Raw genomic sequence first — 26059 nt, forward strand, 5'->3', positions numbered from 1 at the left:
TGTTCTCATATCTTTCATTCAAACAAAGAAAAATTTATACACACATACACATATCTACACATCTCAGGTAAAACATATTCATTATATTAAAAAAACAGAAAATACAAATAGATGAAAAATCATAAACAATAAAACAAAGTAAAAAATTAATTTCCCAGGAAAATCTGCTTTATTTTGTGCCTATGCAAATAAAAAATGGGTACAGAAATAAAATCCCTAACTATATCCTCCAGTGCTTGTGGTCTCTGCCCCTCCTCTTCTTATTTCATACATTGTGGTCATCATTTCCTCTTAGCAAATACAAACTGTTTCAATTTCAATGGCAGCATGTGTTCTAATTCATGAGTATGTTAACTTTTCTGAACTAATCCTCTATCATTGAGTATTTAGGTGAAGTTTGGATTCCTATGTAAACCACACAAATTATATGTGCATCATCTATGTTGATTTTCTTAGAAAAGCATATAATTTTTATTAATCTCCCTTTCAGTGTTCATTTGCATTTTAATAAGTATTAAGGTATACCTTTCTAAAATAGGAATTTAAGTTTTAGTTAATGAAAAAAGGATTTATTTGTTCCTTGAGAAATCTTTATAATTAGGCAATGGCCTGATATTCCTTGCTCATAAATCTGAATTAAATAATATATACTATTCATATAATAAGAATCCCTTACTAATATTTTGGCAAACAACTTAAAATCAAAGACTATTTCTAAAGCTATCCATTTTCAATGATCTATAGCAATTCTAGATACTTGTGTAAAATTCATTTAAACTTCTCATACCTGCTAAATTAGTTTAGCAATGTTATCTAGCAGTCTCTATTTTGTGTTGGGTCAATATTCTAGATTCTTCCTAAAATTATTATCTGCCAGAAGATTTTGGAATAAACAAAAATAGAAACAAAATGGAAATGATGAGTTACACTATTTTTTTTTCAAAGTTTAGTATAAGTTAAGGAAAGTGTGTAGTTTAAAAAATACATATTTCAGGTATTATATCATTTATCCCCATAATTCTGAGAATATTCTGCAAATTTTAGAGAACTACAGCAATGATCTCACATGGTTTGGTTTTTCTGGCATTGTCCATTATAACTGATTCTTAGGGAAACTTGCATTATAGATATAGATAAGTTTTTTAAAAGTGATTGCAGTTACAATGTCAAGCTGGAATTCTTCTCTTTTCTAAAATTTAGTCTCTCTTAGCTATCTGCACATTTGGTAATATAGTTTTTAAAAAAGACTGTTTTAAGGCTAAAAATTTACACTTTTGAAAGTAATAATCTAGCATCTTTAATAAACGTGCAAAATTAAGAATATATTTTATTACCAAAAATTGGAAATTTAAAAGTTAGGTCTAATTTTTTTAATGTAACTATCTTTGAAAGTGATATTTTTCCTTGAGTGTGAATGATTCTTAAGGGAAAGGTCTCTATTAATTTCAGGCCTTATGCATTAGAATTCTGCATATATGGCTAATGAGATTCAGTTTAGGCTGTTTTTTCTTTTGAACTCTCTGTCCATATGAACAACCAAGAAAGTGATGGATGTATGGATACTGAACAAGAGTCCGAATGAAGTTATTGAATAAAAATAAATGTAATTCAGCTAAAAAAAAGACTATTTCTTTTTGTGTTTTGCTCAAAAAAGATGTGTAAATAAAACAAGCCAACATCAACAAAAATAAAAAATAAATTATTTCTACTGTTAAAAAATATATATCCCCTGTGATACATATAGGAAAAATATCAGGTCAAAGTAACTAAAAACTATTAATTGCTTAATATTTACAGAGGCAGTATTTTACTTAATATTTGATATCACTGAATAAAGCTCTTTGGCATAAACCTTTCATAATATATTTATCAGAGGGGAAAAATAAAGTGATCCTGCGCCTTTAATTTCCCTTTCTGAGAGAGGGAAGGCTGCACACCACTGACAGGCTCACTTGTTCCCGTCTTTAATGTGCAATCTGTTTTCTCCAGCGGAGGGCACTCAGTGTATCACAAACTCAAGCATTAGCACCAACAAGCTCTGAGCATCATCAGTCTCTGGAAAGCCTTCTGAATTAGACAAGGGCTGCCTCTCAGCACAGCTACAAAACACTTTAAACCTGACCAGCTAAATGGATAAACCTAGCCTGCATAGCTTTTAAACTGGGGTCTCATACAGCACAGGAGGCCTACTTGCTGGAAGAACTGAAAATCCAGAGGATGAATTGCTTTATCTGGGAATGGCAAAAGCCAGCACAATAAGGAATGCCAGGTATTCTGAAGATTTTCTTTTTTTTTTTTTTTCCTCCTCTCTTTTAACAGAGAAGTTGGTTACGTTCGAGATGGGCTGTAGCTCTTTTGCACAGATTGCCAATTACTGCTGATGGATCTCTGGTGAATTACACAATGATGCTCAGAGCCTAGAGGCCCTCCCCCACCCCCCTACTGCTTCCACCTCCCTGCCCCCCATCCCACCCCATGCTGAATTTTTTTCACGTACATATATATATATATATATTTTTGTCTGTCCTCTCCGGGGAAGTTTGTGTGGGGCTACTAGCTCACATGCGGGATCAGAATTGTGTGAATGACAGCCGCACTGTGTCATGAAGGTGGCGGTGGTTTCAGCACGAGAGACCAAATAAGAAGAACGCTGAGAGAGGGGGGATCCGTTTTGGATGACAAAGGATGGGTAAGTGAACTTTTGTTGTTTCCTTCTTAGCAAAGCTGATCCTCTTGGCTTCCTATTCTCAGTCGTGGCATTAGCTGATAAAAACCATCAAAACAGGCAAAAAGCGGCAGCCTTGGAGTTTGCCAGTTGACTCACTATAGTTGCTATTATATTTTTAGATCATTTTCCTTTATTTTTTTAAACTGTATATGCATAACACGGACTTAAACAGACTCTGGAGAAATATCTTTATGACTGTCTCTTCCATATGCATATCCTTGCTTGGGAATTGAGCATGAGATAAATGATATATTTGCTTCTATTTCTTGATAATATTAACCACGCTTGTATTTCTGGTTGCTGTCAGGAAGATTGTCAACACTTTACTGCGTGTGTGTAGGGGTGGGGTCATTACTTTATCAGAGGTCGCACAAGGGCTTGTTTTATCTTTGAGGATGAATACTCAACACAGCTTCCAAATATCCAGCAGTCATTTGCCAGTCTTATTTTTTCAAGTGTGGCTGGCTTCCCCCACCACCACCCCCCCACACCCCTTTCTCCTGTCTGGGAGAGCTGGAATGTATTTCAATGAGTCTGTAGCTGGCAAGAGGACAGAGAGCAAGATGGGGTTTCAGATTTAAAAAAATAAATTAATTCGTTGAGTAAAAGAGTTTATTTTCTTAAATTAAGAATTTGGCTGACTGCCTGTTGTTTAAAAACATGAATATTTAAGATTAATATTGCAGCACAAGGTACTTTTTTTTTTTCTCACCACTAAAAAATAATAAATCTACTGCTGACAGAGGAAAGAAGTCCCTTAACATGCTATGACTTGGAAATGCAGCATCAGTGCCAATAGATTGCAACTTTGCAGATTTTCTGAAGTTAATGGAGGTAGGGGAGAAAAAAAGTCAGTGAGAAATTTGAGCAGTTTGGGATGGGAGAGGTTAGTAGTCTGCTGTTCTCTCTTTTGGAAAAGCATCTATGTTAAGCATATAAGAAAAACAACAAATACTTCACAAGATTATTTTGTATTTTGTGCAAACATTTAATAGAAATTTGATAATCATAACTTTGGAGCGTTCTGTGCTATTAGTAGTTAGGACTCTCAGCTGGTGATCATTGGGTAGGAGAACCTTAGTAGGAATCTCTTCCTGGATGTTGAGAGCTTATATGCTTATTAATACATTGACAGTACTCCCCACCTTTACTAGTCTGCATACCACGCTTCATTGGTTGTGTATACTGGTCCCAGGGCTGTTTTATCAGAGCTCCTATATGGTTACCTCATTATGCAATAGGGATGCAATTTCAAGCTGGGCAAACTTGGGTTACCTTGACAGTTTACTGAAGCTCCTTTGCCAAAACACAGCCTCTTTGCTCAACTAAGAAAGATGTTCAAGTATAGGGTTTAGTAAGTCACATTTTTCCCATTACCAAAAGACTTAATATTCTTCCTTTTGGTACTGGTGTCCAACACAGTGACTAACCAAACGTAGATGTTATTAAATGTTGTCATTATGTGATAAGATAGGATGGATGTTTTCCAGTGTTGATGTGCATATGAACTCCTGAAACTCAGGAAGCTGTTCTTAGTTCTATGACACTGTGGCGATTTGGAAATCAAGGAAGAAAGAATGAAACCTAAATAGTAAGCATGCAATACTGAAGAAAATAAGGCTTTAAGTGTCAAATACATTGTTCTTAAATCAACTGTTCCATTACTACACTAGATGAGATGTCCCTGATATTGGTAAGCTGGTGGTGATTTACATTAATAGCTTTACAATGTGCATTTGTCTTCTTTTTAATATTGTAGGTTTCCATTTAATTACGCAGCTGAGAGGCATGCGTGTGGTGCTAGTGCTACTTCCTACACTGCTGCTTGTTATGCTCACGGGGGCTCAGAGAGCTTGCCCAAAGAACTGCAGATGTGATGGCAAAATTGTGTACTGTGAGTCTCATGCTTTTGCAGATATTCCGGAGAACATTTCTGGAGGGTCACAAGGCTTATCATTAAGGTTCAACAGCATTCAGAAACTCAAATCCAATCAGTTTGCCAGCCTTAACCAGCTTATATGGCTTTATCTTGACCATAATTACATTAGCTCAGTGGATGAAGATGCATTTCAAGGCATCCGTAGACTGAAAGAATTAATTCTAAGCTCCAACAAAATTACCTATCTGCACAATAAAACGTTTCACCCGGTTCCCAATCTCCGCAGTCTGGACCTCTCCTACAATAAGCTTCAGACATTGCAATCTGAACAATTTAAAGGCCTTCGGAAACTTATCATTTTGCACTTGAGATCTAACTCATTAAAGACTGTACCAATCAGAGTTTTTCAAGACTGTCGAAATCTTGACTTTTTGGATTTGGGCTATAATCGTCTTCGAAGCTTGTCGCGAAATGCCTTTGCTGGCCTTTTGAAGTTAAAAGAGCTCCACTTGGAGCACAATCAGTTTTCCAAGATCAACTTTGCTCATTTTCCACGTCTCTTCAACCTCCGTTCAATTTACTTACAATGGAACAGAATTCGCTCCATTAGCCAAGGCTTGACATGGACCTGGAGTTCCTTACACAACTTGGATTTATCAGGGAATGATATCCAAGGAATTGAGCCAGGCACATTTAAATGTTTGCCCAATTTGCAAAAATTGAATTTGGATTCCAACAAGCTTACCAACATCTCACAGGAAACTGTCAATGCATGGATATCATTAATATCCATCACTTTGTCTGGGAATATGTGGGAATGCAGTCGGAGCATTTGTCCTCTCTTTTATTGGCTTAAGAATTTCAAAGGAAATAAGGAAAGCACCATGATATGTGCAGGACCTAAGCACATCCAAGGTGAAAAGGTTAGTGATGCAGTGGAAACATATAATATCTGCTCTGAAGTCCAGGTGGTCAACACAGAAAAATCACACGTGGTACCCCAAACTCCCCAGAAGCCTCTGATTATCCCTAAACCTACAGCCTTGAAATCTGACCCTAGCCGGTCCATTCTTGAAACACCAAGCCCTTCCCCAGGGTTTCAGATTCCTGGCACAGAGCAAGAGTATGAGCATGTTTCATTCCACAAAATTATTGCAGGGAGCGTGGCTCTCTTTCTTTCAGTGGCTATGATCCTCTTGGTAATCTATGTGTCTTGGAAACGCTACCCAGCCAGCATGAAACAACTTCAGCAACACTCTCTTATGAAGAGGCGGCGGAAAAAGACCAGAGAGTCTGAGAGACAAATGAATTCCCCTTTACAGGAGTATTATGTGGACTACAAGCCTACAAACTCTGAGACCATGGATATATCGGTTAATGGATCTGGGCCCTGCACATATACCATCTCTGGCTCCAGGGAATGTGAGGTATGAACCATGATCCTCCTAAAAGCATTTCCACTGCAGGGAAGGAGAGGTAAATGTTTGAAGCTCTAGAGGTGTCTCTAATCACTAGAAAGATTAATGACCCTTTTGCTTTTGGGTTTTGCTCAGTGTGCAAGGTTACTTAATTAAATTACAACCACGAGGAAATTGACTGCTCTTTTTCTTTTTCCTTAAATGGTTGAAACTTGAAGGAAGTTCATTCAAGGATGAGATTAAGTTGGAATAAAGCACTATGTTAAAGCATCTGGTTTTTTTTTTTTTTTTTTTTTAACAGGTTGTGTATAGGGGTTGGACTTACAGACACACATACACACAAACAAAACTCTTTTCATCCTAAAATTTATGTCTGGTTTTTGTTGTTTGACTTTGTAATATAGTAAAGGAGGGGCTGGTTTAATTTAAAAACAAAGTGATTTTACCAAAATTCCAGGAGGTAATGAAGATTTAAACCAAAGAGCAATTTACCCAAGGGTTGATTTTGTTGTATATTTTTTACTTTTAATTAAAGCATGCAACAGGGATCTCACAGGTTTAACTGTTTCTATGTTACTTGCCACTTGGTTATTATACCAGCATAGAGAATGTCAGGCCTATTGTGTAATTGTATTAAGGCATTAAAAGATGTCTTTTTTCCCTTCTTTCCTTCCTTCCTGCCTTTCTTCCCTCCTTTCTCCTTTCCTTCCTTTCTTTTCTTCCTTACTTCCTCCTTTCCTTTCTTTTTTTTTTTTAAATTACTGGACATAGATCATTTTCAAAGGTTTTTTAAGTGCTGGCTATATGTATGTAATCAGAATGAAACTTAAATTCCACGTTTTTGCTTTTCCCTGGTAACTAAAATCAGGTCATGAAATTGTGGGTGATTTAGCAATAACATGATGACAAGCATAACAGGGACTGTTTGTCAGTGTTGTTGTCATCCCCAAAGACATAATGTGGATTCTTGTTACACTAATCCAAAACTAAGTGATGCAAATATTTATAAATAAAAAGAGAGAGATTTGGGTTCTGAGTATTTTCCCTTTCTGTAACAATCATCTCAAATGAAGGTGTTTCGTGTTATACTATTTTCATGAGAATAAGTTTGGAGTCAGTGTATTTTAAAGATCACTGATAGGAATGTATTTAGAGAAGAAAACTAGTCACAAATTTCCAACTTGTTAATAAGTAATGGTGGATGCCAATTATTCTTTATTTGGTAAAATTAATTAAAAAGTACAAAGATTGTGAGACTGCCAAAGCCTTGTTACTAGAATAAATTAGTAAAGAGAGGTAAAGTTCTGGCTCTGTGTCATCTTAATATCCAATTTTACATGATTACTTTCTCAAAAGAAAGTTTTAACAAGCACTTGAAGACCTTGCCCTTTTTACTACCAGTTATGAAGTGACTTAGCAGCAGCAGCAGCATGAGTGTTGAAAAATATAATTTGCTCTTTTATGATATATATTCCAAATCTTTCCACAACCCAAACTTAAGAGCTAATGAAAATGTTTTCAGACAAAGTACTGAGTTTGAAATTATCTCAACTCAGTGTAATTTGAAATATTGAGCTATTCTTCACAAAGTTTATTTTCTCCTCTTACATATGATTGTAAATAAGAAAAGTAATCCCTGATAATAAATCCCTAAGAGAAACCTGTACAAGAAATTGTCCTTAAAAATTAAAGAGAATACAAAATTTTATATAAAACTCTAGCAAGTCTTGATGTTTTTATTGCAAGGTAGTATTTATACAATATTTGTGAATATTAGTAAAGAAAGTTCATTCTGTTTTATTCTAGATTTGGCTTGTATTTTGAGATCCTCCTAAAAGCTAGTAATGTAAAAAGAAAATTAAAATCCAGTTCCATTCTTTCATTTTCTCTTTGAGTTTGTATTAGCATGGTGATTTTTATTTAAAAGAATCACCAGGAAAGATTCTTAAAGAGCTAGCATTTCAAAACAGTGGTTCTAAAACTTTTCCAGAGGTCTTAAATCCCAGAGACCATCCTTCAAAGACCACAGGCATTACCATGATTGAAATGAAAAAAAACATATTTCACTCAGTAGAAACATGTTTTAAAATGCATTTTGATATTATATATGTTCTGTAGAGTTGTGTTTATGGTCATGAAATCGCGGTGACATTGTTGGGGATGGGTGTGGTGTTACAGCAGTAAGTAATGAAAAATTTAACTAAACATTGTAATGAAGATGTTCAATTGAAATGGTAGCCCTACTGAAATAGATCAAACTCTTAAAGTAGAAAATGGTAAGCTATACATCTGAGATCATTAACTGCACTTTTGAGTGCATGGGGTTCAACAAAGCTACATTGAAATGAATATTGATTTATTTTGAAACACAAATACACAGAAACAAACAGAGCAACTGCCACTCCTTCTTGCCCAGTTTATTATAGTTATAGATGGAAATAAGAACTGAGGAAAACTAGATTCTTAGAAAGTGTTATGAAAACAATAATTTTCAATGTACTTCTATATCAACCCAGAGTAAAATTTCTTTTGTTGAGAAAACTCTACAAAATGAAGCCAAGAGAGAGATGTGATTTGCCCAAGTTTATGGCATTTTAGGACAGCAGATGTACCTTGAGTTTAGGTCTGGTGGTGTTTTGACAAACCTCACATATCAATAACTTTGAAAAATAGAGAACCTTAACATTTATGGTATATTTTTTTGAGGTAGGCTTTGTTATTCAAACATTAAATTACCTAATAAAGCCATAAATATTTAACTAGAGAACTTAGCACTAAATGCTAATTTCTAAGATAGTGCCTTGAAAAAATTGCATTAAATTGAAAATTTTACTTACATAGTTGATGTTACCATCAGTTATCATGGTCTAAATATGGTTAAAATATTCATTTTGTCTATTCTCTTTAAGAAGAAAATAAAAATCTTAACATTCCTCCTTAGAATAATACCTATGACCCACCACACATATATGGCATGTGATCTATAAAGTAAATAATTAAATAATTTTGGTTCTGTTCTTTATGAATTTGAAAGGTCCAAGTGCACATTACATGATAAGAATCTGAAGAATATTATAATAATTTAAACATTTAAACTTTATTCTATCTATAAAAGAATAGAGTAGATAGAAATGAATAATTAAAGATACATGGCAAAACTCTGATAGATTCATCTCAATCATACCTTGAGTGGATCAGTGTGCTTGGTTGAACTGAATCATTCAACTTGTTCTCAACATGTGTTCAAAGAAGGGAACTTAAAACCAAAAGGATACAGCTTTGTCTAAAGATTAGTGTCTTTGACAGAGAAAATTGCAAATACTTACTTTTGAAAATACCTTGTGAAACTTTGGATAGCTTTATTGCATAAAAAGATTACAAAATTATAAAGTTACTTCATTCCACGTACCAAAATTTTACTTAAAGGTTATACAAAACAAAATTTTGAATACCTGGTTCTTCCAAGATGTGTTTTATCAACAGAAAATAGCAAAGACTTTTATACAATTAATCATCGTGAATATAAACCAAGAGAGTTTGTCTTTTGAATTAAAATAGCTGAAATTAGTAAAACCTTAACATGAATAAATGTGGTCTCTAGAGAGATCCTGCATTTTAGAATGTTTTAAAAGAGAAGTAATTGAAATATAAAGTTTGATGATCCCATAATGCTAACAGTGCTGCCATTAAAAAAGTGGCAATATAGATGACATTAGGTATATATTTTCCAAATATTTAATATTTTGGTTATACTCTTTAAAATAAAACTGTATTGACTGTCATTTGGCCTTATATTATTTCTTTCACTGCTGTGCAGTGGGTAGTGTAGACCATTTCTAATAATTTATATTTATTGAATGTATTAAGTCAGGTCCAAACTACTGATTTAAAGGGGAATATTAACTTCTTTCTTCATGGTAGAAATTGACATTTTGAAGTATATTGAATGAATTTCCAGGAGCTAAAATTCATAATATATTCAAACAGGATTCTAAGTGAAGCAGGCTCAGAATCACTGAGTTTAATACCCTTTCCATGAAGCTATAGAAAACAAAGTTAATTTTGTTGGCTGACTACTACTGTGTCATATTAAAAAGTTCCAATTGAAACTATGCTTTGTATATTTAAAGAGTCTATTTATGCTTGTGTGTGTGTGTGTATGTATGTGTTTGTATTATGTAATTAAGTATATGTGCTTAGAGACAGAAAAAGTATATCGTGTCCATTCTGAACACGTGAAATACTAATAACAAAAATTTGGGTCATAATTACTGGAATTTGTTAGAAAAATACTTCTTAAGATAAATGTTTCATCCTCTCTAAAATTATATGTGTCTTATGTCCAGATATTCTAATGTGCTTTTTTAAAAAGCAGAATTTAAACTATACACTATCAATTTTGCTGTGACTTTGGGCTAGTCATTTCATTTCTCTGTGAACCATCACTGAATGAGTGTATTCACCTAGTCGAGTATATCTCAATTCAGATTATTCCTAAGAATAGTCAACTTTGTAAAATCTTTGTGATCATTCCCAGGCTTACAAGAGCAAGATGGAATGTGGAAGAAAAACTGACCTATTTATAATCATCATCAATGAGAAAAGAGAGAACATCTTGAGTTAACTAAAAAGTGGCATGCTCAGGTGAGCAGCCATACAATTTCTTTATGCTTGAAGGGAGCATATATACATGTGAGCACACACACACACAAATTTATATGTATTTTAATTTCTTCCAAGTAACCAGTTATTTTGAAAGCATTTAAATATGACTTTAAAAAATATACTCTCTAAATTTGATCCAACTAAATTTCATTCATGAATACGTTTTTTATTAAAGTCTGCAAATAGTACTGGTGAAGAGTGACAGCTGCCAGGAAGGCCTGATATGGCTAATTTAGGAATGATTTTTAAGCTGACAAGAAAAGGTTCAATTCTTTTTGCTAGAATTAGCTTATATTAGCATCTCATGAACAAGGTTTTAATAAATGGTTTCTCTTTAAGAATCCAAGTTGAGAAGTCTGACTCTGGTCTTAGGAATGTATAGCTTTTCATACACCCCAGTATTTATTAGATGACTCCAGACTTTTTCTTCTTGTGACTTTCCTATATTCAGCAAAATCTCGTCATCCTAGTTCTCAAGAATTACATTTATAGATAGCTTTATGCTTTGGAAGTTGTTCAGAAATATTAGCATTGAGTACGTGGTGACTCATCAGAACTTTCATGTCTCTAGAGTTTCATGAATCACTAAATCAAAATGAGACCAGGCACTCACCAGTATATATCACCAGACACTGATATACACTTTTGAAAGTTTTGAAAAATCACTCTGTCTTTTGATCAGAGGAGAACATAAAAGAGATGTTGAATATGTTTTAAAAATTAAAAGTGCTTTTTATAGTACCAAAAGAACCATTATTCATTGGGTCAGCTTAATAAAATTTCAATATTCTTAAAATGAAAGAGAAATTGTGAGGGTATTTTTCTCATGCACTCCATAAGCCAATTAAAATTTTAACAGTTAATGAAGGTTGATAAAAAGCACAGTATTTCCTCTATATCAGAATCATTGACTTTTTAATAAACTGCTTTAATATACATGAAACTGCTCGATATGTACAAAGGATATGATTTATACTCCTTCTGAGTACTTTAAAAGTAACACTTAAACCACCAAGAGAAATTAAGGTCCTTTAAAAGTAAGATGTTTGATTTTAAGACAGAGCTTACATATTTTAATACTTGTAAGGTTTGAAAATGAAATGATGGCAAAAATAATAAACATTAATAAAAGGTTTAAGAGTGAGAATATAAAAAATTCTGAAAAAAATCCATCTCCAAAAATTATGAACAAGCTTGACGAAAAGGCAAAAGCTAAACAAAACTGATGCCTGGATATCAGATAATGAACATGTGTATAACTAAATAAGATTATGACATTTAGCATTATTGTTTGTATATGAAAATAATATATTTTAATATTATATACATAATCTTCTTAAACATAAAGAAAAATAACTTTGAAGTATAATTGCTTTTAAACAACCATATGCATTAAATACCCATATATCCCACATACATATATTTTTAAAATACTGAAATGTATATTGCAAACAGATTGTAGATTAATTTATATTATACTTTTGAATGAGCCCCGTTCTTTACTAACATGTCCAGTACACCTGAGTTGCCTCAAAAATAATTATTTGGAGATATTAAAAAAATATAATGGCATCAAAATAATTTTGTTTCTTTTCTTATTGCCTTCATGCATCATGATGGTTTTCTGAATATTTGGACATCCATAGAGCATGTCTCTCCTTTGCCTCAGTCATTTATATATTCATTGAATTCTCAGACTTTAGAGTTAGGGGTAAAGATGTAATAACTGAACTTAGCGAGAAGGGTAATTTCTTTGGTTTTTCTTTTCTTTTTTTTTAAGTCTTCTAGTATACAAAAAGTAAGGTACAGTAAACATGTTTGAGACTTTGATTTTAAAAGAGCATTTTAAGATAAAGAAAGTATAACTTAAAAATGAAACTTCCTAAACAAATTTATGATTACCATTTTACCTACTATTTTAGTGGTTAGGATCTTCGAATTTCATTGAATTATAAAAACTAAAAATTGTATTAGTTTTTCACAATATATTTAAATATTTGAAACAGACAAACTAAAATGAGTAGAGATGGATTTGTTTAAGAAAACTCACTCTTTTTTTAGAATATCGGTAACCAAGCAGGGCTTCCCTGGTGGCTCAGCTGGTAAAGAATCTGCCTGCAATGTGGGAGACCTGGGGTTTGAGACCTGGGTTGGGAAGATCCCCTGGAGAAGGGAACAGCTACCCACTCCAGTATTCTGGTCTGGAGAATTCCATGGACTATATAATCCATGGGGTTGCAAAGAGTCAGACACAACTGAGTGACTTTCACTTTCAGTAACCAAATGTATTCCAAAATAGAAATATATAATATTATGAATTGATGCCATTTTTGAGGTCACTTTTACAGTTAGAGCAAAACCATATAGACCTTAATCTTGGCACACCAAATGATACCAGACAAAGAGGGAAAATTCCTGAAATTGTTTTATTTTGGAAAATCAATGGTACTTAATTAATTTATTGTTGTTCAGTGGCCCAGGTGTCCAACTCTTTGCGACCCCATGGACTGCATCACGCCAGGTTTCCTGATCCTTCACCATCTCCTGGAGTTTGCTTAATTCATATTCACTGTATATTTTCTTTTGAAAAGATGACAATTGCTGTTTTCTGCCTTCTTTTAAAGTTAAATATCATCAGATAAATCTTTGAAATTATATTGATTTTATTAAAATAAACAAGAAAACATCTTTGGATATAAATTATATGCTTGCTTTTCAATTTCTCCTTCCTCCCTTAAGTCATGTTTACTGAAACATTTCTTTTTTCATTTTCTGCTGGCTATCTAATATGCTGTGCTGGGAATTATTAAAAGTCGATTTCTTTTTTCCTTTAACTGACTCCTATTAAATACATTTACGTGCAAATGAAGCCCTGAAAATATTGCTTGTTTATTTCAGCATAAATTTGATCATGATGCATTTCACTGTTATTAAGTATTAGATATTTATTATTTTAAATTAATGCCAACCATTGTTAAATATTCCTAATAAGACTAAAAAAAGAAAATACTAGAAATATAAAGTAATTATGTTTTTCTTTTTTGGTATGGTAGCTGTAGATGAAAAATTGTTATTTTCTTCTGTGTTTATAGTTCTGTAAAAGTAATAGCAGAGAGGTCAGCCTTAAATACTTTAGGTTGATGGTCAAACCACAACATGGACCAAAATTACATTGATCCAGTGGTTAGATAAAGGGGTGAAAAAGAGGTCTCAGAAATTTGGTTTACTTCTATAATATTGGACAATCAAATATATATCTGACCTTTCTGTGATATAATTTTTCCATCTATTGAATTGGGATGATAACTTTCCAACTAACTTGTTGAAGTGATTAATGACCTTCTATTCGAAAACCACTCTGAAGTATTCCATAAAAAATTTTTCAATGTAAATATAAATGATTATTAGCCATAAGCCCTATTGTCTACTGAAAAATTTAAACTACAATGTGGCTATATTATTTTCATTGTTATTACTAATTATAATGATGGCTATAATATAGCCTTATGTAGAAACAAGTGTTGTGGTTATATTTTAATAAAGTGAAAAATAAACCTGAATTTTCAGTCCCTTGTCTGAGCTGTAATTTAGTTTGGGTACCAAACATGCTAATATTTAAATAATACTCAGGATTTTTAAATACTCTCTTGACTGAACATTTTTTCACCTTTCAAAGAAAGCAGCATTCACAATTCATTTTTTAGTAATGGAGAAGGCAATAGCACCCCACTCCAGCACTCTTGCCTGGAAAATCCCATGGATGGAGGAGCCTGATGGGCTGCAGTCCATGGGGTCGCTAAGAGTCGGACACAACTGAGTGACTTCACTTTCACTTTTCACTTTCATGCAATGGAGAAGGAAATGGCAACCCACTCCAGTGTTCTTGCCTGGAGAATCCCAGGGACGGGGAAGCCTGGTGGGCTTCCGTCTATGGGGTTGCACAGAGTCGGACACGACTGAAGCAACTTAGCAGCAGCAGCAGCTAAGGAAGAAATGGATTATAGAAACAACTTATAAATTTTCAATCTAATCAGGTATTGCCCATCAATTCATTTTCATAGCAAACAGAAGTAATTTTAATTTCCCCAAAGTTTTTATCAATGACAAGTGGGACTTTTCAAATAATATGTAGGGTATTTCTTTTGAATAAGTTAATATGTGATTTTATGAACCCTATATTTCTATAGTTGTATACATGTATGTACATATACACACATACATGTTTAGTGCTTTGATGTGAATAGTAAGTCTTTATTTTGGTTGAATAAAGTATGAGCTCTTATTTTTGCATAAATATATGGTTAAATATTTCCCATGATTTATGATATATTTTAAAATGAAAAACATTTAAGTTTTCACATGAAATATTATTGTGTGCTATAAAATAAAGGGTACCACTTAGCAAAAACTGGCAACCTGCAGACAAAAGAAAAATGCTAGCATTACTAGAAAAGACAATAAGTGGTTTTCTCTGTGATTGGGAAAGTGGAATTATTACAAGTTGGAGATTCTTCCAGTCAACAAATGTTTCTTCCAGTTATATATTCTAGAATGAGGGAAGCAACTACATAATGGGGTCACAGACCCACTGATCCAACTCTGAAATGTCTTGAGCCACAATTCTGTTGCTTTCATGACCCCTACTTTGACTGGAGGACCACAGTGATGTTTGGGATCTCCAGGTTAGTGTCACTTTGGAGTTGACATCCCCAGTAATTCCCAAAAGTCTGATTACTTCATTCTCCCAAAAGTACTGTCACCTTGGTAAATAGCTGTATATACACATATGTTGATTCACGTTAGACTTCTGTTCACTGGACCTAGTACTCTTCTACTAATACAGATCAAGTAAGAATTTAGTAGACTGATGGTGTACTTTTTTTTTTCTGAGGACATCATGGTTAAGTTGACAATATCATAAGTCTCTTTTGAATCAGACTATATTGATTACTTCTTTGACTCTACAGTTCCATATGGTAGAGCTGCCCATCATGTCTTTGGCACTAGGCCTGTGCCAAATAAGGATCTCATTTTTCACATAGCATTTAAGAATGTCAGTTCAGTGGTAGCTGTCCCCACTGTAATTTCTGTCCTGGAGTGTAGTGACAACAGAGGCATTAATCCTGAATTACTTTCTCAATCTCTTTCCCCACTACAGTCACCAGGTTGTCAATCAGTTTTATCATCTTAGAATATGGTCCACAGTATTCTAACCAGATTTTCTTTGTTTGAAGAATTACTGCTTAGACTCTAATCTAGAAACTTAAAAGAAAGATGATATAAAATATAAATATAAAATTTTAGCTTTTTGCAGTTCATAATTATCTGAGCTTTCTATCTCCTCATAGTGTACCTTTTCTCAAATGATTAGAGGTTAACTGATGACTTTAAATCAAGATTCCAACGATTTTCCCTTTAATTTTGGTATAACACCTTCCTTGAGAATGTGCATAGGTTTCCTCCAAAACATGAAGATTGGCAAGGATGATTGGCCAAGAAAGAAGATAGCATCTACTCTCTTTCTCATTGCATTTCTTAGTGAAAGTTTATTGCAATATGATGATCAAGTGTGTAAACAAATATACATTTTTATTAATGTTGTCCAACTATTGCTATTCTATTGATAGTGAACAAAGATAATCCTATTCTGAAATATGAAAAAGTATAATTTTGTGGATTAACCTGAAGTATTTTTACTTTTTATTTTCTAATTATAAATGAATATTTTGTTTAGAAAATGTTGAAAATATGAGATTAGTTATAAAAATAAGCAGAAAGATGATAAAAAATACCACTATGCAGAGAGTCTGCTACATTTATATCTAATAATATACACAAATATGTGTATGTGAGTGTTTATAAAATTAATTTAGCATTGAAAACTGTTGTATAGATTTATATACATACTGTTACTTTAAAGTTAACTTTCTGTGATGAATAGAGTCACTTTTTAAAATACTAGTTTTTGAAGTCACATTAATAACATGTCATATTCTATTTGCTCCTTCCTTTTAGTTGAACTTTCATGATGCTTTGTTTTACTGTTACTAATATTTCTTCAATGACTTCATTATCTAGATAGATTCCTAGAAGATAAAACACATAGCCAAAACAATGAAAATGTTAAACTTAGCTCATGTCACCAAATTACTCTCAAAAATATGTACTTATTTGTATTACCAGATGAATTGCATGAGCTATTTTCCCACATATATGGCAGCATTATTTATCTTTTTTTTCCAACAAGTTGACAGTTTTCTGGTGTTTAATATACATGTTTTTGGCTTTAGGCTGTAGAATTATTTTTTTCTGTGCATTTTGTGTTATTGGATTTATTGTTTTGAAATGTGGTATATAAATAGTCCATGGTATCGACAGTAATACTAGTTTTTGTTATCTTTTGTACATTGCTTGTATTTTTAGAAAGGCCTTTCCATCTTGCAAGGAAACATTTGCTATGTTTTGATAACTCCCTCAATAATTTAGTTTTTATATTTTTTCTTTAGTATAGCTAAAATATCCTTTAGTATATCATATGAAACATGGACCTAATTTTTATTTTTTCACTAAAGAATTATATTTTTTTCAGTGTGTTTTACCATTTTAATGTAGAATTTTCATATTCCACACAAGTTTTTGTTTTCTATACTTTTCCCATTGGTTTATTCTCTATTTAATATCAAAATCATATTTTTATAGTTTTTAAATATTTCTTTAATAAATGTGTCCTTATTTCTAATACTAAATTCCACATATATTTTTTGCTTTGTTTATTCATCAATGTCTTCATTTGAAATAAAATTTTGCATCTTTGTCTCTCTGTTTCTTTTTTTTATTCTAGAACACACACTGTTTTGACTGAGATTTTGTGGATCTATTAATTCATTTGTAAATAACTGAAATATCTAAAGCTGTCAAAAAGAAATGTTATGGAGTAAAAATGGCAGAGAGCTCCATTTATGTTTTTTATTTCTTATATTCTCAATAAACACGAGCTGACTTGCTTTTTATTATGATTTAAGTATGTATATAAAAACATATATGTATATATATATATTATTATATTTTGACCAAATCCTTAATTTGTTAATTTTTTTGAAATTTGTAGTTCAAAAATAATTATGTAAAGAAAAAACATGTTATCTTTATAATAGTTACATTTCTCTGACTTATATTTCTATATTGTATTTCCTAAATTTCTAGAATAATGTTACATGATTATGGTTATCTGTAACAAAGTTCTTCCATTTCTAATTTTAACACAGACTATCTCCTGTATTTTTATACATTTTATCATTCTATTTATTCATTTACTTATTTATTCAACAAAAATGTATTATATACCTTCATTGTATCTGTTAACACTGGGTTCAGTGCTGTGTTTACAATAGTGGATAACATACTTTATTTTAGGTAAAATTTTATTTATCACATTTTTATACCTTAAGCTCCATTTATAAAATACACATTTATTAGAATGGACATTCAGTATTACTTAATGACATTTGGGAACATCATTTTTCTCTTTTTGTGAGTCCTGTATTTTTCCCACATTTTAGTTATTGATTATATGAATTACATATTTTTATTTCTTAGTGTTAAAATATATTTGCCTTTCTGGAATACATTATGATTGTTTTTCACAATATTTTTCCTAGATCAGCCCTCACTGTGTTTACTTTTATTTTGTCTGCAATTTTTAAACCTCTCTTAATAAGGGAACTCAAAATTACACTCTCTTTATCAGTTGTTACATTTATTAATCTTTTTTCTGTTTCTGAAACAGTTAAATAATATGGACATGATCTTTTCCTTTAAATTTACAAAATATTTATCATAAACTGCCTTTGTGGTGTCTTTTTTGGGCATAGTATTGACAAAATGGTTTAAACTTCATCCAGATATTTTTTGCCTTTTAGTGTCCTTGAATCAGAATGTTGAAATAGATTTCCTAGAAAACACCTATTTCATTGAAAATGTAGCATATATAATGATTTATGTATAATTACATTTTCTTAAACATCTTCTCTAGCCATGTAGCTGTTCATTCAATCTCTGTGGACCACTATACTAGAAATTGTAAATGAGGCAGATGAATTTCTTCGATCCATATTCTGATAATCCAGAATAAAAATCATTAAAGTATTAGATGTACTTTTTCCTTAAGGTTTAAAATTCCTTCATGATGTATAAAATTTCTCTAGTTGTACTTTTTTCGCATTTTAGTTATGTTAATTTATTCTTATTCATAATTCCTGAAAGTTTGCAGATTTATTATTTTTTAAAAGAATTTGAGGAGAATTACCTTCAAACTACAGGAAATTATATCAGTGTGCCACTTCCCATGGTATAAAATCATCTATGTCTGAATGAATTCTTCCACCAATACTCTCAGACATTCTAAGTTATTTTATCTTACATTTCACTGCCTTATATAGCCGAACTATTTCTTTGATCTATAAGAGATTGGCAAAATATTTCTGGAAAGGACCAGATAGTAAATATTTTAGACTTTATGAACTATATGGTTTGTTACAACTACCTAACCTTGCCATTATAGCATGAAAGCAACCATAGAAAATATGTAGAAGAAGAACACATCTGTGTCCCAGTAAAACCTTATTTGCAAAAGCTGGCAGTGGGTGGATTTGGTTCAGGTTTTATAGTTTGCTGACTCCTAACCTAGGTCGTTTTAAACATGCGTTGGTCTTACCACTCAGGAGTGAACAACATAGAATTTTCTCTTAACCTGATACTTCCTTCTACTACTGTCCTATATTAGTCTTCCCCTTAATAGAGAGTCTGGTTATAAGATTCTACCCCATAATTTCTACAATCTGTAATTAGAGCTTCTTAAACCATCAAAAGAGGTCTTGCTAAATTTGCCTGTGACTTCATTGTCACTAAATGCTATGCCCTTATTTAAAATTCTTTGCTTCACTGTGACATCTCCATAATATTCAAAACTGTCTTTTCCTCCTTCTTTAAATGTTTTCCTTTCCAGAATTCCATAGTCAAACTATTTCCTCTTCATTCCAACATATTTCTTTTTCATATCCTTTAAAAGTTCAACTTTCTCTACTTGAATTGTATGTTTTCCTTAAGGGTCTTACCTTGCACCTCCTCTTATATCACTATATTCTCCCTCCCTCTCTCTCAGTGGTAGCATTTACACACACAGCATGCATTATTATTTATTTACTAACAGTAAATGTTACTTCTGTATTACTTGAACTCTTCCCTGAGTTCTGCATATGTATACCAATTTCCTATTTGACATCTCAATGCAAATATCCAAGAGTACCTTAAGCCCATTTCCAAACCAAATCACGGCCTTTCTTTCTAAGACTGTTTTCCTTCTGGCAGTTCACGTCTTGTCAATGAAGCTATCCATTTCTGTAAGTCAGAATCAGGAATCTTCCTTGACTCTGTACACACTCTCACATCTCATAAACAAATTACTTTTTGAGTATGTCTCAAGTCCATCCATTCTTGTCTATCTTTACTATTGTCACCTTTTGTCCTATTTAGTTCTCCCAGGCTCAACTCTTGCTGCATTGGATTTATTCTCTGTATTTACACTGCACATAAGGTGAATCTTTCAACACAAGAGCTGATCATGATACTGTTCTCCTTTATTTAGAAAATTTAGTGGAGTCCTGTTGTTTTTAGATAAAAACTAAGACCCTTAGGATAACCTTAAAAACCCTGAATAATCTGATTCTTTCTTCACAGATACTTCTCACCCATACTCCTCTTACTCTCAAATCTCCAACCAAGGAAGCCTCTACATTCTATACTGACTTCCTTTTCTTTTCCTCTTACTGGTCATGCTCTATCCTTTGATAACATTACTGTGTAAGCCAGCCCTAGAATGCTACTCACTCAATTTATTCCAGCTCATCATCTCCTCAGGAAGCCATTGCTAAAATTCTTATATTGTCAAGCCACAAGATTTAATTCTTCATCACCACCACTTCTTTTTAATTGTGATTTGATTAACATCTTTAAGTTCTATTTGAATCTCCCATCTTCACGCAAAGGTACCATATGACTGTTTCTGTTTGACCTTATATCTCAATGCCTTATTCCATACTTTGTATAGAAGAGGAATGTCATAAAAGTTTACTGGAAGAATAAATAAGTGTACTCCCAAATTTTACTACTATTTTCTGCCTTCAAAAATTGGCTCTCTTCTTCGAAAAGTCTCTATAAATGTTTGTCTTGAAAATTTAGTAAGTTTCTTTCATTATTTAAAGATCAAACTATATAATATAGATCTGATGTAGCTCATTTGTAATAATTTTTCTGATTGACTTTTTATTAATATATCATCTTATTATGTCTATGTTCAAAATGACAAAATACATAAGGACAAAAAACAAGAAAAATACCTATGTATAACTTGGTTTACTATTTTCCTAGAATTTTTGTATATTTTTGTAACAAACATAAAGTTAATAAAAGCAAACTGTTTATAATCTGCCAGTTTTATTTACTCTATTGTGAGCATATTAAACATCCACCTACAGCGTAGTTTTAGTTAGTGCATAGTACTATATATTGATTTACTATATATGTGGGTTATAGTTTTATTCCAGTGGCTTTTGCAAAATGTTTGGAATAAACAAACTTAAGATGACCACTTTTGAACTTATATCTTTCTAAATATATTTAATATTTATAATTTTATATTAATATTCCAATCCATCTTATCCAAAATTTAAAAAAAGTTGATGGTGATCTGTTACAATTTAGATCAAAGACATTTTGTTGTTTTTTAAGATTCATCATTTACATTACTAATGATACATTGTAATACCTTACATTTGTTTGACATTTCTATATTTTACTTTCTGTATTTTCTGTTCACTTGCTTTGCCAATTTTTATTGACTTCTATAGGTTTTAAATTAATTTATTCATCTTGTAGCTTTTATAAATATCACAGATGTTTTCCTCAGCAATTTTTATTCATCTTTTAATTATTTTATGTGGGATTTTGGTTATATAATTAGACAATTAATTTCATATAATTAAGTTATTGTATGTTTTATTTTATGGTTTCTGCCTTTATTGTATGGTACAAAATTATCTCCAGAAATGTTAAATAAATATTCATTTGTGATCCTCTAATTGTTTCATGGTTTTATTTTTTGCATGCAAATCATTAATTCAACTAACTTTTTGTTGTCAAAATTTTGCCTAGTTCTGCAGTCTTATTAGTTATTTACTCACGGTTATTAATATTTGATTTGTTAATCTCATAGCGTTAAATACTTACATATACATATATTAAAGTATGCATATATGTTTATGTGTTATATGTATGGGTTATGTTTTCACATATATGTTTCTATATTATATAAATACATATGAATACACATGCTCTTCTATTAAACTTTTAATTTTCCTCCTACTTTTTATTTAATATAATCAGTAGAATTACATTTCATTGTTCATATTTATAAAATATTTTAGGTATAATTTTGAATTTCTAACTTAATTATAAAAGGCACTATATATAATATTTCATACATTTACATATATAATATACCTTATATATGCATATATATTATTTATAATATACATTATATTAAGTGTGTATGTAGTTCTTTCAACTATCTTGCTTTCTATTGCCTTTTAACCTCTCCAAAATCATATTCTAGAAATAAATCACTGTTAACACTTTACTCTGTAATTTTCTGGATATTTTCTGTGCATTTATAAATGAATTATGTTTTCTTCTTATATAATATTATACTACCTGTACTGATCTAAATTCTATTTGTATGCTTTTGGCTTTGCATCTTGTAATATATCTTGGACCTATATCCATGATGGCAAATAAAGATCTACCTCTTTGTTTTCAGTTTACTAAAATGATTCTCTAGTGGTAGACAAATGAGATGTTTGAAAATATAGAGACAAACTTTAGAATTATTACATCAATACCCTAATAAAATTTTTTGATACTTTTATTGGAATTGTGTTATTTTTAAAGAATAATTTGGAATGATTAATAACAAATTATAAATCTTTCATCTTAAATATGATAAAGCTTTACTTTTTAAACACTAAAATATTCTGCATATGAGAAAAATTTATATTACATATGTTACAATTACAGTTGACCTTTGAAGGCAATTTGAACTGCTTGGGTCCACTTATACATGGATTTTTTCAATAGTAAATAATACATGTAATACAGTATTACATGGTCCATCATTGGTTGAATCTGAGAATGCTGAGGAACTGCAAATACAGAAAGCCAACTATAAATTATAAGCAGATTAATCTCTGCATTGTTCAAAGTCAACTGTATTTTAACTTTGTTCCTAATATGTACATGATGAATTTTTCTTTTTTGGTATTTTCTACCTGTTTTTTGCTATCATCCACCTAATCTTGATTTGTGTGTGTATGTGGAAGTGGGGAAGTTATATTTTTTATGTGCCTTTTGCAACTAAAAACAACACTATTTGAAATGCTAATTCTAATTGTGTTTAAGTATATTTTCTTTGATTTAATAAATAGGACATTCTTCATTTATCCATTATATCTTAACTCTCCCAACTGTTAAAATTTGCATCTTTTATTTTAGTTAAATGTCTAAAATGATATTGACCAATTAGGTTGGTCAACAACTTCCCTCCCTCTCATTTTCACAATAGTTCTGAGGAGGAAAATCATTACTGTGTATGATTTGGGACAAAGCCTACAATGTTCAAGTGATAGAGCAGTGTTTATAGTGGATATTAAAACTCTTCTGCATGAAAAGGATGCACTAGGTGGCCTGGAAGCAGTTCTCAAATGGGAATGTTTCCACTTGGATGAAGTAGACTTAAACAGGTTGCTGAGTGATACCACTTTATTTCTTAGTATCTTCTATTAGGCTTCTTCTAGCGCTTGTAGTCTTTTGATTTGATTGTAGCTGCCATGGGAGCCAAAATAAGCCTATAAGTTTGGGCCAAAATATTAAGAATCTTCTCTGTTTAAATTTTCATTAAATGAGTTGCAGTTAATGAAACCTAGGCAAACTCCAATGTCTTCCACGGCAAGAGAGATGATGTGAAGCAATAGTATAAAATATAAGAATTAAGAATCAGTGCAACTTTGGAAACTTACAGTGACATGAGCAGACCATGCAGCCTATGTCAACTTCTTTTCTTATCTATAAAATAATGAAACACAGTTAACAACCGGGCAAGTTCAGGTAAGTGTGCAGAGAACTGGAAATAGAAAAGCTTTCCTCAAGGCCTTGTATTTGCTGAAGTATGGATATTTTCATACTCCTACTCCAGAAAACTCCTAAAGTAGGAAATGATCTAGTAGAAGGTTTTCCAACCTCAGCACTATTGACATTTGGGATCACATATTTGGTGGTGGGGGATGTGGTTGATCTGACTTGAGCATCATGGAAAATACGCCTGACCTGATCCATTAGAAACCAGCAACAACACCCACTCTTCCGTTATGACAACTGACTGTGTTTCAAGATAGTGCTAAATGATCCCCGGGGAAAACGGAAGTCATATTGGCCGTGATTGAAAACCACTGAGGTAGCACATAGAATTTGATCTTGGAGAGATAAGAATACATTGCTATAGCTGAGGAAAGGTCACTAGTGATCCTCAGACTTCAAAATCTTGATGTCCTATGTACGGAACAAGAGGTATTTGAAGCAGAGATGAATAGGTAATTCTAAACTCAGACTCACATCAAAATTTAGAGATTTCTATGTCAAGCTTTTAACATCAGGTTATTGTTGATGACAGGAATGAGATGCTTTGTTTTACTATAACTGTTATCCAAGGTTAAAGGACTTACAAGGGCGTACGGATAAAATAGTCAGTCCTGTTCCAGGAAAGGATAAGAAGAAATGAATGATTTTGCTGCCCCCATGGTAGTAGTGTAAGTCTAGAGAATTTGGCATAAAGAGAGGCAATGCTGGGAAAATCATGCACATGGTAGTTCAAATACGTCTTTCCACAAAGCTCCTGAATAATTGGGTTTGGGAAACATGAATAGCACCAATCAGGCCTAACAATATTTAATGCATTAATCAGTGAATTTAAAACTATGACTTTGTTTGACTATTATATACATAGAAAGGGGAAAAACCATAATGAAAGACTTTCTATTCTCACTTCAAAGTTGGAAGACCTGCAAAGCAAGAATCAAGGGGGGAACTGAAAAGCAAATAAAAGATTTTTGAACACACCAAATGAAAATGTGTAGAAGAAACTAGCCTCAGGAAAAACCTGGGGCTGGCAGAGGCATTTCTGTAATTTTCTACAATCTCTACGAAGATAGTTTTTCAGAAGACTTGCTGTATTAGAGGAAGCAATCTTCACGGATGGTAGAGTTTCCCACTATTAAATGGGAGGGGTATGGTTAAACTCTTGATGAAAGGTTTCTTCCAGTTGAGTTTGAGAATCACAAGTTATGAAGTCTGAACACATGTCACAGACTTATTGGTACCATGGAGAGGCTGAAATTAAAAAGACTGCTTTTTTTTTCTCCCATAGGAGCACTTTAGAGTCAAAAGTACCTAGGATCTAACACTAACCCAGCCATGTTATTAGCTCTGGAATCATGGGCAGACTTTGAAGCCCATGTCAACCTGTTTTCTTATCTATAAAATACTGATGACTTTTGTACCTTATAAGCTTATATAAAGATGTCATATAGTAAAAGACATAACATAGTCTGACACAGAGTATCCTTAACAAATGGTAGCTATTATGATATTAGTATTATGCATGCAATATCCTCTCTCTTTATTAAGATGTCATTAACTTTGGGTTATGTTTATTACTGTTATCAACTAGTTAAGCATATTAAGGAATATGTGATGGCACTTTGGAATAAGCCATTACATAAGACAAAATATTATATATATTTTTTTCTCTATATTCATATTTATATAATTCCATGTAAATCCATATTTATACACATATACATGCATATATATATATATATATATATATATATATATATATACACACACACATATGTATACACAGGGAGAGAAACAGAGAGAGGAATAGAGTGTGTGTGTGCATGTGTGTGTGTGTGTGTGAGTACATTAATGTGGATATAGTTCTGGGATTAAAATATTTTGTCTTCCTGACTTTTTGAAGCTGTATGAAAGTGTGACATAAGGGATATTTGGAGGAAGATCCTGAGTATAGGCTCTGAAAAAAATTTTCAAAACTTCTGTCATTACTTATGGGAAATCTGCAGTGATAAATGCCTATATTATAAAAGAAGAAAGGTCTCATGTGAATGTCCTCAGCTTCTACTTTAATAAGCTAGAAAAAAAGAGTAAATCAAACTTAAAGTAGGCAGAAATAATAATTAGTGA

General features: G+C 32.1%; 1 protein-coding gene across 1 annotated transcript in view; it reads left to right on the top strand.

Annotated features, from left to right (window-relative positions):
- The first annotated feature begins 1952 nt into the window (after positions 1–1952).
- Positions 1953–26059, top strand: part of LRRTM4 (leucine rich repeat transmembrane neuronal 4) — a 1003994-nt gene continuing 979887 nt past the window's right edge. The window contains exons 1-2 of the mRNA XM_025261214.2: positions 1953–2689; positions 4488–6034. Coding sequence (XP_025116999.2) covers positions 2686–2689; positions 4488–6034 — 1551 coding nt within the window. The 5' untranslated portion in view covers positions 1953–2685. The remainder of the gene's footprint in view (positions 2690–4487; positions 6035–26059) is intronic.

This window comes from Bubalus bubalis, chromosome 12, assembly GCF_019923935.1.
Source record: "Bubalus bubalis isolate 160015118507 breed Murrah chromosome 12, NDDB_SH_1, whole genome shotgun sequence".
Classification (NCBI taxonomy): domain Eukaryota; kingdom Metazoa; phylum Chordata; class Mammalia; order Artiodactyla; family Bovidae; genus Bubalus; species Bubalus bubalis.